This window comes from Myxine glutinosa, chromosome 4, assembly GCF_964187855.1.
Source record: "Myxine glutinosa chromosome 4, kmMyxGlut1.1, whole genome shotgun sequence".
Classification (NCBI taxonomy): domain Eukaryota; kingdom Metazoa; phylum Chordata; class Myxini; order Myxiniformes; family Myxinidae; genus Myxine; species Myxine glutinosa.
The window spans coordinates 136,031,404-136,046,792 of NC_136264.1; the positions used below are offsets into that span (position 1 = coordinate 136,031,404).

The window sequence follows — 15,389 nt, forward strand, 5'->3', positions numbered from 1 at the left end:
GGACTTTCATACAAGGTCCAGGTTGGAATGAATGAATGAAGGAAGTAAAGAAACTGTTTGGAAAGCTCAGTGTAATTAAATCTTTGGGCTCATAATATGCACCCGAGAGTTTTAAGGGAGGTTGCTGAGTATCCAGGTGGGATGTTAGCCGATGTTTTCAATAGCTCACTGGAGTCGGGACAGGTACCAGAGGATTGGAGAGTAGCAAATGTAACACCATTATTTAAAAAGGGATCCAAAGAGGAATTTGGGGACTATAGATGGACCTGTTAGTTTGACTTCAGTTGTAGTGAAGGTGCTGGAGATGTTAATTAGGGACTAGATGAGGAAACATTTAAATGAATACAAACTAATTAAAGGATGTACCAAAAGGAGGTCATGTTTAACAAATTTATTGGAGTTCTATGAAGCAGTTTCTGATTGGGTGGATGAGGGAAGGGCAGTGTATGTTATATATCTAGACTTTCAGAAGGCATTTGATAAGATACCACATGGAGGTTGTTAGCTAAGGTTAGGGCTTGTGGAGTGGCTGGTTGGGTAGCTAACTGGATTGGAAGCTGGCTTTGTGATAGGAAGTAGAGTGGCTGTGAGTGGGAGGATGTAAGTCGTGGGGTACCTCGGGGATCACTTCTAGGACCATTATTATTTATATTTGCATCAATGATCTGGACAGTTGTGTTAGTCAGTTTTCCAAATTTGCAGATGATTGAAAACCTTGATACGAGTGTAGACAGCAGAGAGGGGGTGATCAGATTCAGGAAAGTCTAAAATCTAGATGCTTTCATAGATTTGATAAAATTTGGTGGATGCAGTTTACCATAAGAAAATTTAAGCTGTTGGTGATGGGTATGAATAAAGAAAACGAGGATTATTTAATGCAACGGGCAGTTTTGCAGTGTGTTATACAAGAGAAACATTATGGGATGCTAATAGATAGGGGTGGTAAGAGTACAGCAGCATAGTGCTAGGCAGCTCTATATAGGTAAAACTCATTGGGCTGAATTTACTAAAGGCGTTTTTAAGAGTTGGACACTTGTAGCATCGCTAATCGTGCAATGATCACCAGTTCAAAGTTAATCGCCAATCACCGAAGAGTGATTATCTAATGTGCGATCAAAACCTAATCACAAGATCAAAACCTCATCGCAATATCAAAACCATCCCAATATCAAAACCATCCCAATATCAAAACCTAATCACAAGATCAAAACCCCATCACAAGATCAAAACATCATCACAAGATCAAAACCTCATCACAAGATCCAAACCCCATCACAAGATCCAAACCCCATCACAGGATCCAAACCCCATCACAGGATCCAAACCCCAATCACAGGATCAAAACCCCAATCACAAGATCAAAACCTCATCACAAGATCAAAACCTCATCACAAGATCAAAACCTCATCACAAGATCAAAACCTCATCACAAGATCAAAACCTCATCACAAGATCAAAACCTCATCACAAGATCAAAACCTCATCACAAGATCCAAACCCCATCACAAGATCCAAACCCCATCACAGGATCCAAACCCCATCACAGGATCAAAACCCCATCACAAGATCAAAACCTCATCACAAGATCAAAACCTCATCACAAGATCAAAACCTCATCACAATATCAAAATTTCATCACAAGATCAAAACCCCATCACAAGATCAAAACCCCATCACAAGATCAAAACCTCATCACAAGATCAAAACCTCATCACAAGATCAAAACCTCATCACAAGATCAAAACCTCATCACAAGATCAAAACCTCATCACAAGATCAAAACCTCATCACAAGATCAAAACCTCATCACAAGATCAAAACCTAATCACAAGATCAAAACCTCATCACAAGATCAAAACCTCATCACAAGATCAAAACCTAATCACAAGCGTTTAAATAACAACTCTTCCACTGCGAGGGCACGTTTAAGAGTGTGTTTAAGGCCTTTTTTAAACAAGCATTCGGCTAAAATGGTATAGTTAGCAACTGCAGTTGTACTCTCATACTTTCTGGCAGTTTGTTAACTTTAGAATCACTGTAGGTTATGCTATTGTGGTTCATGTACTGCAGTAAGGATCGTCGGTAACTGAAGTTATTGCAGTTCTGATTTCAGTAGTCTGCAGAGAATAACCATAGTAAAGGGATGTATAAGAATTGCACGTCTTGTAATTCGTAGTTTACATGGGACGGTGAATATGGATGCGTTAGGAGTGCGTGAATTCGCTCAAGAGGAGGCAGAAGAGGATAGGAATAGGGCAGTTCGCAGACATGCATTGAGGATCTTTGTGGATGGATTCAATCCTCGAGAAGTATGACCATATCAAATTTGTCTGGAGTTCGACTCTCAAAGGAATCATTTTGTTGGCTGCTGAATATAATGCAAGATGACCTGGATCATCCGACAATGAGGAGCAATGTGCTGAATCCCCTCCACCAATTGTCCGTGGCTCTGAGATTCTATGCAAGTGCATCATTTCAGATATGTGCTATGTGCAGTGTTAGAGATATGTGTTAGACAAGGAGGATGTTCGAGATGCATTGCATTCAGAAAATATTCAGACCCCTTCACTTTTTTCACATTTTGTTATGTTGCAGCCTTATACTGAAATCGTTTAAATTCATTTTTTCCTCGTCAATCTACACTCAATACCCCATAATGACAAAGAGAAAACAGGATTTTAGAAAGTTTTGCAAATTTATTAAAAAGAAAAAACTGAAATATCACATTGACATAAGTATTCAGACCCTTTGCTATGACACTTGAAATTTAGCTCAGGTGCCTCCCATTTCTCTTGATCATCTTTGAGATGTTTCTCCACCTTGATTGGAGTTCACCTGTGGTAAATTCAATTGATTGGTCATGATTTAGAAAAGCACACACCTGTCCATATAAGGTCTCACAGCTGACAATGCATATCAGAGCAAAAACCAAGCCATGAGGTCGAAGGAACTGCCTGCAGAGCTCAGAGACAGGATTGTGTCGAGGCACAGATCGGGGGAAGCCTACAAAAAAATTTCTGCAGCATTGAAGGTTCCCAAGAGCACAGTGGCCTCCATAATTCTTAAATGGAAGAAGTTTAGAACAACCAGGACTCTTCCTAGAGCTGGCCGCCCGGCCAAACTGAGCAATCGGGGGAGAAGGGCTTTGGTAAGCGATGTGACCAAGAACCCGATGGTCACTGGCTGAGCTCCAGAGATCCTGTGTAGAGATGGGAGAAACTTCCAGAAGCACAACCATCACTGCAACACTCCACCGAGCTGGGCTTTATGGCAGAGTGGCCAGACGGAAGCCTCTCCTCAGTGAAAGACACATGAAAGCCCGCTTGGAGTTTGCAAATAAGCACCTAACGGACACTCAGACTGAGAAACAAGATTCTGTGGGCTTTCATGTGTGTATCACTGAGGAGAGGCTTCCGTCTGGCCACTCTGCCATAAAGCCCAGATCGGTGGAGTGTTGCAGTGATGGTTGTCCTTCCGGAAGTTTCTCCCATCTCCACACAGGATCTCGGGAGCTCAGCCAGAGTGACCATCGGTTTCTTGGTCAGGTGCCTCCCAGAGTTGAAATTTAGCTCAGGTGCCTCCCATTTCTCTTGATCATCTTTGAGATGTTTCTCCACCTTGATTAGAGTCCACCTGTGGTAAATTCAATTGATTGGACATGACTTTGCAAGGCACACACCTGTCCATATAAGGTCTCACAGCTGACAATGCATATCAGAGCAAAAACCAAGCCATGAGGTTAAAGGAACTGCCTGCAGAGCTCAGAGACAGGATTGTGTCGAGGCACAGATCTGGGGAAGCCTACAAAAAGATTTCTGCTGCATTGAAGGTTCCCAAGAGCACAGTGGCCTCCATAATTCTTAAATGGAAGAAGTTTGGAACAACTCAAGACAGTGATGAACTGCATCTCAAGACAGTGATGAAAGGACAACCATCACTGCAACACTACACCGATCTGGGCTTTATGGCAGAGTGGAAGACAGGGGTTTTGGGTCTCACAATCTGCCATGATCTTTCTTGGGAAACCACATTTCCAAGCTGGCCTCCAAAGCCAGTCGCCGACTGGACGAAGTCCTTCCTTGGCACACCTGAGCTCCTCACCACATACAAGGCTTTCATCCGCAGCTCAATGGAATACTGTTCCCCCTCTGGGCCGGTGCTCCTGCCTCACACCTAGCTCGGCTTCACGCTGTTGAAGCCAAAGCTTTCAGAATCATTGGAATCTCCTGCGATGAAGCTAACCCCGAGGGGCTTTCACTCACTCACCGCAGGCAGGTTGGTGGTCTTTCTGTCTTCTACCGACTCCTCTCTGGCCTAGCTCCCTCAGCTCTCTGTGGTCTGTCCCCTAAATATTCCTACAGGTAGCACAAGATCTGCCAGCAACCCTCTTATGGTTAAACTGCCAAAATCTACATTTTGAAATCTACGTTGCCCACACGCTAATTGGGACGTCCCCACACGACTGATTTCAGAAACGAGACGAGGGAATCTGAATTAAGGAAAAGAACACGTCATGTAATTGTGAACGCGCAACTCGTTCGTATCTGTCCGTCGTCTTCAATCTCCGTTGCCCACACGCGGCTCCTTTCGTCCCGCGGCACACCTCGCTCCAAGCTCCAAGCACCGATCACCACGAGGTCTACCCTCGTGCACGGTCGACAAGTCAACTCGGATCTCACCGGGACTGCCAACTCAAACCGTGAACTGTGAACCGAGCTGGTCAACTGCTCGCAACTGCCAGGGCCGGGATCTCTGTCCGAACCGCTTGCCAACTGCTCTGGCTGGGAAAACCCTTCTCCACTCCTCAACTCGGGCAACTCTCTCAAGACTCACTCGGCGGCGCAAGACCCACTGCCAGACTCCACAATTGCGTTCGGCGCTCGCTGATCTCTGCTTGCCAACTCCCTCACTCACAAAAAGTCCTGCTGCCCCTCGTATCCCTCCGTGGCGGTGACGTCAGCCTTGGCGCGCCACCCAATCGGTTGCCTCCACCGAATCACAGGCCTGTGGTGTGGTCATAGCGCGTGGCATGTAGCTTGGTTAGGCCTGTCGGAGGTGCAAATGGCGGCGGCCATGCGGCGGTGTCCTGACCTGGTTTCCTTCCCAAGTCATGTCAGGGGAGGGCATTATTTAGTGTTGTACTAAAGGTCCTATCTATGGTGTCTAAGTGGTTGCGGTGCCAAAAGGGACAAAGGTTTGGCTGACCAGGTGAGACATACAATGGCGCTACTCTTTAATCCCTAACTCTACTTAACACACGAACCTCCTGGTAGGTTCACAAGTATACATCTTAACCCGACAAACGCCTACACATACTAACTTAAAGGTACATAGTGGGTTTTAGCTATCGCGACATCTCGAAGCATGTTACCTATTCAGGTCTAGCTGCTCTACATATTGCTCTACCCCCCCATCCCCCGACGTAACACAATTATCTATAGTTTATTAGTCCCCTTCCGGTTTCACCGGTGGGGACTCTAGGTTTGCTGTCCGACCTGTGGTTTTCCACACTTTTTTTCCCATACCCTTTAACATGTGGAACTGAAACTTGGTACATGGCTTCATTATGATAACATACAGAATAAGAACATTCATTGGGACTGGTAGGGGGCATGTATTACAAAGCAATTCTCACTGTGTGCTTGTTAACTTGGTTATACTTGAGAAATGTTAATGTAGTTTATCAATTTGAGCTAAATCTCACAAAGATTGGTGTTTTTCTTTATTAAATGAGTGGAGAATAAATTGCATGAGCTAACTTGTATTCTCAAAGCATACCCCTAATACTCTGATGTCTCACTCATTACAGTGAAGGTGGTGTGTTTAAAGCTCACCTTACCTTCCCAAAGGATTATCCTCTGCGGCCACCAAAAATGCGATTTATCACTGACATCTGGCACCCAAATGGTGAGTTTAAGACCAATGTCCTCCTAACGTTATCCTATTTTCCCAATCAGCAGTCTAGTTTGACATATCGCATGCTTGTGGGGATCAAAATAGTGACGTGATGTTTGAAAGTGTTTTTGTGACATCTTATAGCAGCATCATTTTGTCTTTGGTTTTGTAATACGTGAATACGCTTTAGCTTTAGTTTATTGGGGGATTTTCTGGAATGGTGTTTCCTGGTAGGAGTTTTTGAAAGGTTTTATTGGTGCGGTTTAATGAAGAATTGACTCGGAATCTGAACGTCTTGGGTTTATTTTCTTCCACGCTAAATTGGTAACCTGACATGATCCAAATAGACGGAGAAGGAGAAGGAGTTGGAAGGGTGCAACCAGTCGCCGGGAACAAACAACCAGGTCTGATTTTCTCTGAGTACCGTGGGATCCACTTTGAGTAATGCGCGAACAGACCAAACACCCTGCGCAGCGCAGCCCGATCAGAGGGAGGGGCCATCTCGAGCAACGGTTGCAAGCGGGTTGCGTCGGGCCTAATCTCTCCGTCGGTCACCGTGTACCCCAACAGGTCTATAGTTTTGGCTGAATACTTGCACTTATCTTTGTTGAGGGTCAGGTTGTACTTTCGCACCACGGCCAATAATCTCTGCAAATTTGCATCATGGTCCGCCTGATCACGGCCACAGACGGTTACATTGTCCACGTACACAAACACATCCTTTAATTGCTCTTTGGCTATGATGTCATCGAGGGCCCATCAAAGGCGGCATATGGCCGATCGGCTTCTCTGATAGGTATCTGGTGGTACGTGCTACGGAGATCCAAGGTGCTGAACACCCGGTAGGTAGTCACCTCCCGTACCATATCGTCCATCTTGGGGAGTGGGTATGCGTCCAATTGAGCATAACGATTAATCGTTTGTGAGTAGTCAATTACCATTCGTTTCCGGTGATTAGGATTGGTGATCACGAGTACTTAAGCTCTCCAAGGCGATATACTGGCCTCGATAATTCCCTCCCGTGGCGATCGTCTAGGTTCACCCATGATAAATTGAGCGTCCAGCATCCGGAAGCCGGATGACCCGGCCGAAATGCCCCCTGGCGATGGGTGCCGGTCTGGGTGGGTGGCGCGGCTGGGGGGTGCCGGGGGTCCGACCGCCGGGGGGGGCGGCCTCGACGCGGAGGCAGAGCCGCTGGCGGGGGGTGGTCCGGATCGAGGTGGGCCGGCTTGAGGCGGTCCACGGAAATGCGATCCGGGGCACCGCCGATGTCGACCGTGAAAAATTTGTCCCCGGTCTCCAACACGCGGAAGGGCCCGTCGTACGGGGGCCGTAGCGGTGCCCGGTGGGCGTCGTGCCGGATGAACACGTACTTGGCCATGCGAAGCTCCGGGGCGACGTGGGAAGGCGGGCAACCGTGGTGTGCCGTTGGCACCGGGGCGAACCTCCGGGCGGTCTCCTGAAGGGCGGAGCGCTGTTGTGCCGCGGACCAAGGAGCCGTGGAGTCGGGGATAAATTCACCCGGTACCCGCAGTGATTGCCCGAAGACCAGCTCCGCCGAGGACGCGCGCAGGTCGTCCTTGGGCGCCGTCCTGAGGCCCAGCAGGACCCAGGGGAGTCTGTCGACCCAGCCGCCGTCGCAGATGCTGGCCCGGAGCGCGGCCTTCATGGAGCATGAAAGCGCTCGCACAGGCCACTGGCCTGGGGGTGGTAGGCCGTGGTGCGGTGTAGTTTCACCCCGAGCCCTTGCGCCACCATGGCCCAGAGCTCCGAGGTGAACTGGGGGCCGCGGTCGGACGAGATGTCCGATGGGGCACCGAACCGGGCAACCCAAGTGGCGATAAAGGCTTGCGCCACCTCAGCCGCAGACGTCGCCGCCAATGGGACGGCCTCCGGCCACCGTGTGGTGCGGTCGACCATGGTGAGGAGGTGGGTGAACCCTCGCGAGGGGGGTAGAGGTCCCACCAAGTCGACGTGCACGTGGTCGAACCGCCGCTCGGGCACCGTGAACGGGGCCAACGGGGCCAACGGGGCCAACGGTGCCTGAGTGTGGCGGTGGACCTTTGCGCGCTGGCACGCGAGGCACGTCCTGGCCCAGTCGCGGACGTCCTTCCGGAGGCCATGCCAGACGAACTTTGCCCCAACGAGTTTCTGGGATGCCCTCGCGCCAGGGTGGGACAGGCCGTGGATGGCGTCGAACACCGGACGCTGCCAGCCAGCGGGCACGATGGGGCGAGGCCGGCCGAGGGAGACGTCGCATAGGAGGGCCGTGGCCGCGACGTCGAACGGCACCTCGGTGACGCGGAGGCCCGTGACAGCGGTCCGCAAGGCCTGGACGCCGGGATCGGCGGTCTGGGCCTCCGCCATCCGGGCATAGTCGACCCCGAGGTGGACCGCGTGCACGGCGGACCGGGAAAGGCAATCCGCCCCCGGGTTGTCCTTACCCGCCATGTGACGGATGTCCGTCGTGTACTCGGACACGGCAGAGAGGTGGCGCTGCTGCCGTGCCGACCATGGCTCGGCGACCTTGGCCATCGCGAACACAAGGGGCTTGTGGTCAACGAAGGCCGTGAACGGGCGGCCCTCCAGCAGATGGCGGAAGTGTCGGACCGCCAGGTGGAGTCCGAGCAATTCATGGTCGAAGGTGCTGTCCCGGCGTTCGTGCGGGCGAAGCTGCCGGCTGAAAAACGCCAGCGGTTGCCAAGCACCACGCACCCATTGCTCGTGCACCGCGCCCACCACGTAATCCGACGCGTCGGTGGTGAGGGCGATCGGTGCATCGGGCGCCGGGTGCGCCAGCATGGTGGCGTCGGCCAGAGCCAGCTTTGTGCCTGCGAACGCCGCGGCCATCGGCTCCAACCATGCGATGTCACCTTTGCCCGGCTTGCCCCGAAGGGCCTCGTGCAAGGGGCGGAGGAGCTGGGCGACGTGGGGCACGAGGCGGTGGTAAAAGTTCACCATGCCCAGGAACTCCTGGAGCCCCTTGACCGTGCGGGGCCGTGGGAAATCCCTGACCGCCTCCACCTTGGCCGGTAGCGGGACGGCCCCGTGCTTGGTGATGCGGTGCCCCAAGCAGTCGATGGTGGTGACACCGAAACGGCACTTGGCAGGGTTGATGATTAGGCCATGCTGGCCCAGTCGTTCGAACAGCGTGCGGAGGTGGAGCAGGTGGTCTTCCCGGGACGCGCTCGCGACTTGGATGTCGTCCAAGTAGTCGAACAGGAAAGGTAAGTCGCGCAAGACGCTATCCTATCCATAAGCCGCTGGAACGCCTGAGCCACATTCTTCAACCCGAAGGGCATCCTCAGAAATTCGAAGAGGCCGAAAGGCGTGATGACGGCCGTCTTCGGGACGTCAACCGGTTGGACGGGGACCTGATGGTAGCCCCGGATGAGGTCCACCTTCGAAAACACGGTTGTGTTGGCCAACCGGGCGGAAAGGTCCTGAATGTGCGGGACCGGGTAGCGGTCGGGGGTGGTGGCATCGTTGAGCCGGCGGTAGTCCCCGCACGGCCGCCATCCCCCGCCGGGCTTCGGCACGATGTGCAGCGGGGAAGCCCAAGCGCTGTTGGAGCGTCGTACGATCCCCAGCCGCTCCAGCGTGGCGAACTCCGTTTTCGCCACGGCGAGCTTCGTGGGCTCGGGTCGGCGTGCCCGGGCATAGACCGGCGGCCCGACCGTGGGGATGTGATGCTCCACCCCGTGTTTCACGGCCACCGCTGAAAAGGTGGGCCGCGTGAGGGCCGGGAAACTAGCGAGGAGGCGGGTAAAGTCGTCCACTGCCGGAAGCGTGCAAACTAAACTCGCCGGGACGGAACCCTCCAGCAAGCCGCTTGGCAAGCCGCTCGGTGAGCCGCTCAGTGAGCTGCTCAGCGAACAAGCGAGCGAGCTAAAGGTTTCTGCCTGGACGAGCCGTTTGTGCTTTACTTCGACCAACAACCCATTCGCACATAGGAAGTCCGCACCGAGCAATGCCATCGGCATGCTGGCGGTCACGAACGACCATTGAAAGCGCTGCCCTCCGAACCGCAGGGAGAGGCAGCGCTTCCCGAACGTGCGGATGGGTGTACCGTTGGCGACGAGCAACGCGGGGCCCCGGCCTGTGGTTCGCTTGTCGGACGTGTAGGCTGGGATGACGCTTACCTGCGCTCCTGTATCGCAGAGGAAACGGCGCCCAGACAAGGTGTCCGTGATAAAGAGGAGGCTGCCGGAATGGCCGACGCTCAGGGCCGCTACCGAGCGCCGGCTTGGTAGTTTCCCGACTTGTTAAAACGAGCATGGCGGGCAACACTTCCTAGCCTTGTGGCCGAACCTGGCGTGGCAAGAGCACCAGGCTTGCGGCGGCGTGGGCTTCGGCGGCCGCGGTTTTCTCGGCGGTGGTGGTGGTGGGCGGGGCGCGGCAGCGGCCACGAGGACGCAGCAGCATCAGCCTCGGGATCCACGACGGCCGCACCGTAACCCGACCGCGTGTCGCAAGCCGTGAAGAACTTGTCGGCCTCTGTAGCCAGGGCGCGGGGTTCTTTTATTTTGGAACCGGCCAGCGCGAGGCGTACCTGTGCGGGTAGCTGGCGTAGGAAGAGCGCCCGAAATAAGAAATCCGGGGCTTGGTCACCCAGCAACGACAGCATATGATCCATCCGCACGGATGGTCGTGTCGCCGAGTTCGAGAAGGTCTAGGAGACGGTCGGCCCGTTCGATCGCCGTGAGGCCGAACGTGGCGATGAGACGTTTGAGCGCCCCGTACTTGTGGTCGACCGGCGGGTGCCGCAGGATGGACATGACTCGGGCGGCAGTGCCGGGCCCGAGGGAGGCGACCACGTGGTAGTAACGGGTCTCATCCGCCGTTATGCCTCGAAGCTGAAATTGTGCCTCGGCCTGCACGAACCACACATCGGCCTGTGCTTCCCAAAACTCCGGGAGTTTTACCGTGACGGCGTTGTTGGCCATGGCGCGTTCGGTGGACAGCAACGGCTGAACCAATCGGGGTCACCAGTGAAGTGCGGTGCTACGCACACAACTTGCTTGCCAAGAAGGTAGGCCACAACGCGTTGGATAACCAAAAGAGCCTTTATTAGGAAAGCTCAAACTGTAGCACTGGGTGGGCTCGAGCTTGGAGCCTGCATATTTGTGCCGGGGCCACGCCTAGTCCCTGGGCGTGGCCGATCGGTCGATAGGCGGGGCATGCCTTCCAGTTCCCCGCCTGGACGTTCGCGCCACCTGCTGGTGCGTTGAATTTGTGTCCTCTTGCTTGTGTCTGCCACAATAGCCTATTTCACTCCAAGGGGTCCCAGGAATACCCACCCAAAATATTGTTGCGATCGGTTCAGCCGTTTTTGCGATACCTTTGAACGGACAGACGGACATTTGGTGAATTATAGTAAGATGATACTAACTACTTTGGTTTCCAAGTTAGTGCATGAAATATTTTGGTTTAATTAGCTTTAAGACTTTGAGCTTTGCCTCGAGCAGCAGCACTACATTCTCCAAGATGCAGTGCCCACTGCTGATGCTTCATCAGGATGGCAATCTTGTTTGGATTCATCTCCATAGGTGATCCAATACTGTACCGTTTGTTCAAGAGGAGAGCAAGCTCACAACTGAGCTGTCCTTTCATATCATACCATCGAGGACATCTTCGCCACATGCATATATATATATATATATATATATATATATATATATATATATATATATATATATATATATATATATATAATCGGGAGATTGAAAAAGACGCGGACGTAGCTTCAGGGCTTCGATCTTTAAAGATCTCAAGATCGAAGCCCTGAAGCTACGTCCGTCTTATTCAATCTCCCGATTATTTATTCAATGCAAATGAGACGCCCTGCTCGTACTGTGGAGTTTCTACTATTTCTCACAGTTTTATATATATATATATATATATATAATGTGTCGTGGCAATGATTAGGGGCACCCAAATATCCCCACCAAGTACATTAGAATACTGAGTATTGCCCCCCCGCTAAACCCTCCCAAACCTCTTGAGGGCAGTCTAACCATACATGACAATTCCACTCCCCGCCCGAAGACCTCCCTGGGAGGTCTTCCGCTGCCAAGGTCGGTCGGTACATTGGATTCCTTGCACCCTAAAAATGAAATATTATGTCCTCCCTGTGGCCTTGCCCCCCCCCCCCCCCGGCTCCTCACTGTCTGGACCACCTCTGATCCCCCAGTATGGGATGAGGGTAGGGGGACGTGGGGGGAACCATGTATAATAACTGGCTTGACGGTGAGAACTCTCGGATTTTCGGTGGATGGCCTCGAGGCGCTTCCTCGTGCATTGTACGCATCACGACTTGCTTCTTGTTAATGTGGGTCATGCTGCCGTGCGCCGGGACCTGCCGTCTTGGCGCATGGACTGAAAATATTCCGTGCACGTTAATTAATAATTTCTGTAATAAACCTCTTGTACCGCAGTTCCAAATGCCTCCTGGGGTTCTTCTTGGGGTTAAGGGGGAATGGGGGGGCTGGCTGCTGCCTATATATATATATATATATATATATATATATATATATATATATATATATATATATATATATATATATATATAATTATATAGCTACAGGGGGCTGCAAAAGTAGGTATATAGTAATGAAAAACAAAATGTGCGCACAAAACGTATTTTATTGATTATACAAGCATATCAATAATAGCATATCAAAAATAAACATATCAATAATAAACATATTAATCCCTCAAATGTTCAAACTGTTTGCCGCCGGCATTCACACACTCCACTAGTCGAGTGTGGACACCCATGCACACTCTGGCACAAAGGTCTTTATCAGCATCAATTTCCTGGCAAGCCTCCCGTATGAACTGAATCCTGGCATCAACAGAACGTGGCTTGCGTGCGAAAACCCTGTCTTTTACACATCCCCAGAAAAGGAGGTCCTTAGGGGTGAGATCTGGCGAACGTGGTGGCCAGTCAACGGCTCCCCGACGTCCAATCCACCTGTTTCCTTACTGTATACCTACTTTTACAGCTCCCTGTATATATATTGTAACGAATTTGAGAAGTGTAACGGTTTTGAGAAGTGTAACAATTTTGAGAAGTGTAACAATTTTGGAGGAAGTGTAACGAAGGTGAAAAGTATGGTTTTGTTGTGTGTAACACCCTCGTAATATAAATAATGGTCGCAGCCGTCCTAGTTAATTCCATGAAACTTACACACAGGCCACGATATATCTTTTTAAATAGTTTATTTCCTTATTCTATGTAGGCTAAATATGTGTTTCCCACTAGATTGACTCTGCATTGCATCAAACGAAATAAAGCGTAGGCCCCTCCGATGATCCATGGCAGCTCAAGTGCCAGGGATTCCCCCACTTGAGCTTTGACAGCAACCGTTTATTGCAGTACTGAACTGCTGTGCAATGTGACGGCGCCTTACCTGCAGCTGCTGACCGGTTTTCGCCATTTGCGGCCATTACGACCAAGGGGAGTGGCTAGAGAAGACGGGTCGCCCCCCTCGTCATAGGGGGGAGGAGTAAGTCGGCCCCGCTCATCCAACCCAGAACAAGGGGTTTGGCTAAGAGAGGGCGGAGCGGGAACCCCCGAGAAAGTGCGTGAAGGTTCGGTGAGGAAACCAATATAAGTCGCCGCGGGACGCACTCCACCCTCTTGCCTCTCTTCCTCTTCCTCTTCCTCTTGCTCTGGCTCTGACCCCGTCCTCTTGCTTGCTGTCCCTCGTTGTTGCTGGGGAGAAGGAAGACGCCTGAACGAGCAGGTGTGTGCGAGCCATCGTGCGACCAGCTGCGCTGCAGCTAAGGGGGCAGCTAAGGGGCCGCAGGCCACGAAAAGGACGCGCCAGGCAGCAATCCACGCTGGACCCTCCATTGCCTCCCAAAAACAACCATCCATCCTCAAGCCATACCTGCCTGCAATATCCCCCGTGTAAGTGTGAACGTCGTCTGTCCTAATCGTTGTCCTGGGGTTAAGTAAATTGACTTGTATAAGCTAACGATGCACTGTGTGACTGCTTCTTCCATCCATTGCTTGTAAATAATTTTGATCGCTCCTTCTTTTTGCTTGTGTGTATAATAAATCCTGTTATTCCTCCGTACTCTGTCTTCTTCTCTCTTCCTTCTCTTTCGGTCGCTTTAGAGGTTTCCAAATTGAATATCTGTGGTGCGATCTGGTCAACGTTGGGGGAGTCGGGCCAATCGGGGATCCTGTAACGGTCGCGGTGGACCATCTGCTCGGCCCAAAGTAACATCTAAACCGCGTCCGTAACAATTGGTGTCGAGGAGTGAGATACGAGGCCCGAACCAAATTTTTAAAACGTGTCGGAAAAAAATTTTTGGTCAAAATTACGAGCTGCCGAAATTTTGTTTTATAAAACCCGAATTTTGAGATCGCGCCATGGACAATCAAGGCGATCGGATGTCGGTGGGGGAGATAGACGGGTTAGGGGTAACCCAGGACCTCGGGGAAATGTATATGGAGGATGTGGTTGAGGGGGTATCAGACGCACAAAATGGCGCTCTCGCGCACGAGGTTTCGGGCGCACAAGATGGCGTCCTCGTGCACATGGTTGTTGCGGCACCAAATTTAGCCGCGCCCATGGTCGCGGTAGCCGAACCCGAGATGCCAATGAATTGGAACCTGTTTATGAAACAGATGATGGCCTTTATGGTAAAAACAGACGATAATTTCAAAGGGATGGATGCTCAGGGTGAGCGATTGGAGGGCCAAATGGGGGTAATGGGGAACCGGATGGATGCTCAGGGTGAGCAATTGTGGGTAATGAGGGACGAAGCGAGGGGTACCGGTGAGGGGTTAGACAAGAAATTTGGGAAGTTAGACAATAATTTTGAGGGGTTAGACAACGGGATAAAATAGGTAAAGAATGGGTTAACGGGGGTGGAAAATAGAATGGCTGCCCAGGAGAATCAGTTAGAGGGGGTGAAAAATGGGTTAATGGGGTTAGAAAATAGGATGGAAGACAAAGTTGCGGGAAATAGGGGAACAATCTGCCAGGGAAATCAAACGAATGGGGAACCAGATAGAGGAGGTGCAAATCGGGTTAGAAAGTAAACTGGATGCTCAGAGGGAGGAATTGGGACAGATGAGGGTGGCATCTACAAAAGTGATGGAGGAGATGAAAGAGGGGATAAAGCGAGGTGAGAAGCGTATGGAGAAAGAGGTGAGGAATAATACGGCTAGGTTACAGGGGGGCATAGAGGGTCTGACGAAGGGAGTTGAGCAGCTGACAATAGGACAAAGGGAATTAGCAGACCAAGTGGAAAAGAACACTGCAATCATCGGGGGTTTAAAAGCGACACAAAAGGACATTAAAAATGAATTAATAGCGACACAGAAGGAATGTCAAATGGTACATGAGGGATTGACGAAGAGGTTGGAAGAGGTGACAGAAGTAATGGAGACGAAGGACCGGGAGGTAAGGACGCACATAGAAACGGTTAAAGTAACGAAAGAGGATGCGCGAAAAAGGTGTGTAACGGACAGG

General features: G+C 51.2%; 2 protein-coding genes across 3 annotated transcripts in view; one reads left to right on the forward strand and one right to left on the reverse strand.

Moving 5' to 3' along the window:
• The window catches only part of LOC144891816 (uncharacterized), a 1,036,251-nt gene that overhangs the window by 891,087 nt on the left and 129,775 nt on the right, over positions 1-15,389 (reverse strand). The gene's annotated exons all lie outside the window — the stretch shown is intronic.
• The window catches only part of UBE2G1 (ubiquitin conjugating enzyme E2 G1), a 45,189-nt gene that overhangs the window by 8,331 nt on the left and 21,469 nt on the right, over positions 1-15,389 (forward strand). The window contains exons 3-4 of one of the 2 annotated variants that reach the window (XM_078776459.1): positions 5,810-5,907; positions 13,627-13,813. In XM_078776459.1, the coding sequence (XP_078632585.1) occupies positions 5,810-5,907; positions 13,627-13,813 (285 nt within the window). The remainder of the gene's footprint in view (positions 1-5,809; positions 5,908-13,626; positions 13,814-15,389) is intronic. The other variant, XM_068113551.2, reaches the window with a different exon arrangement.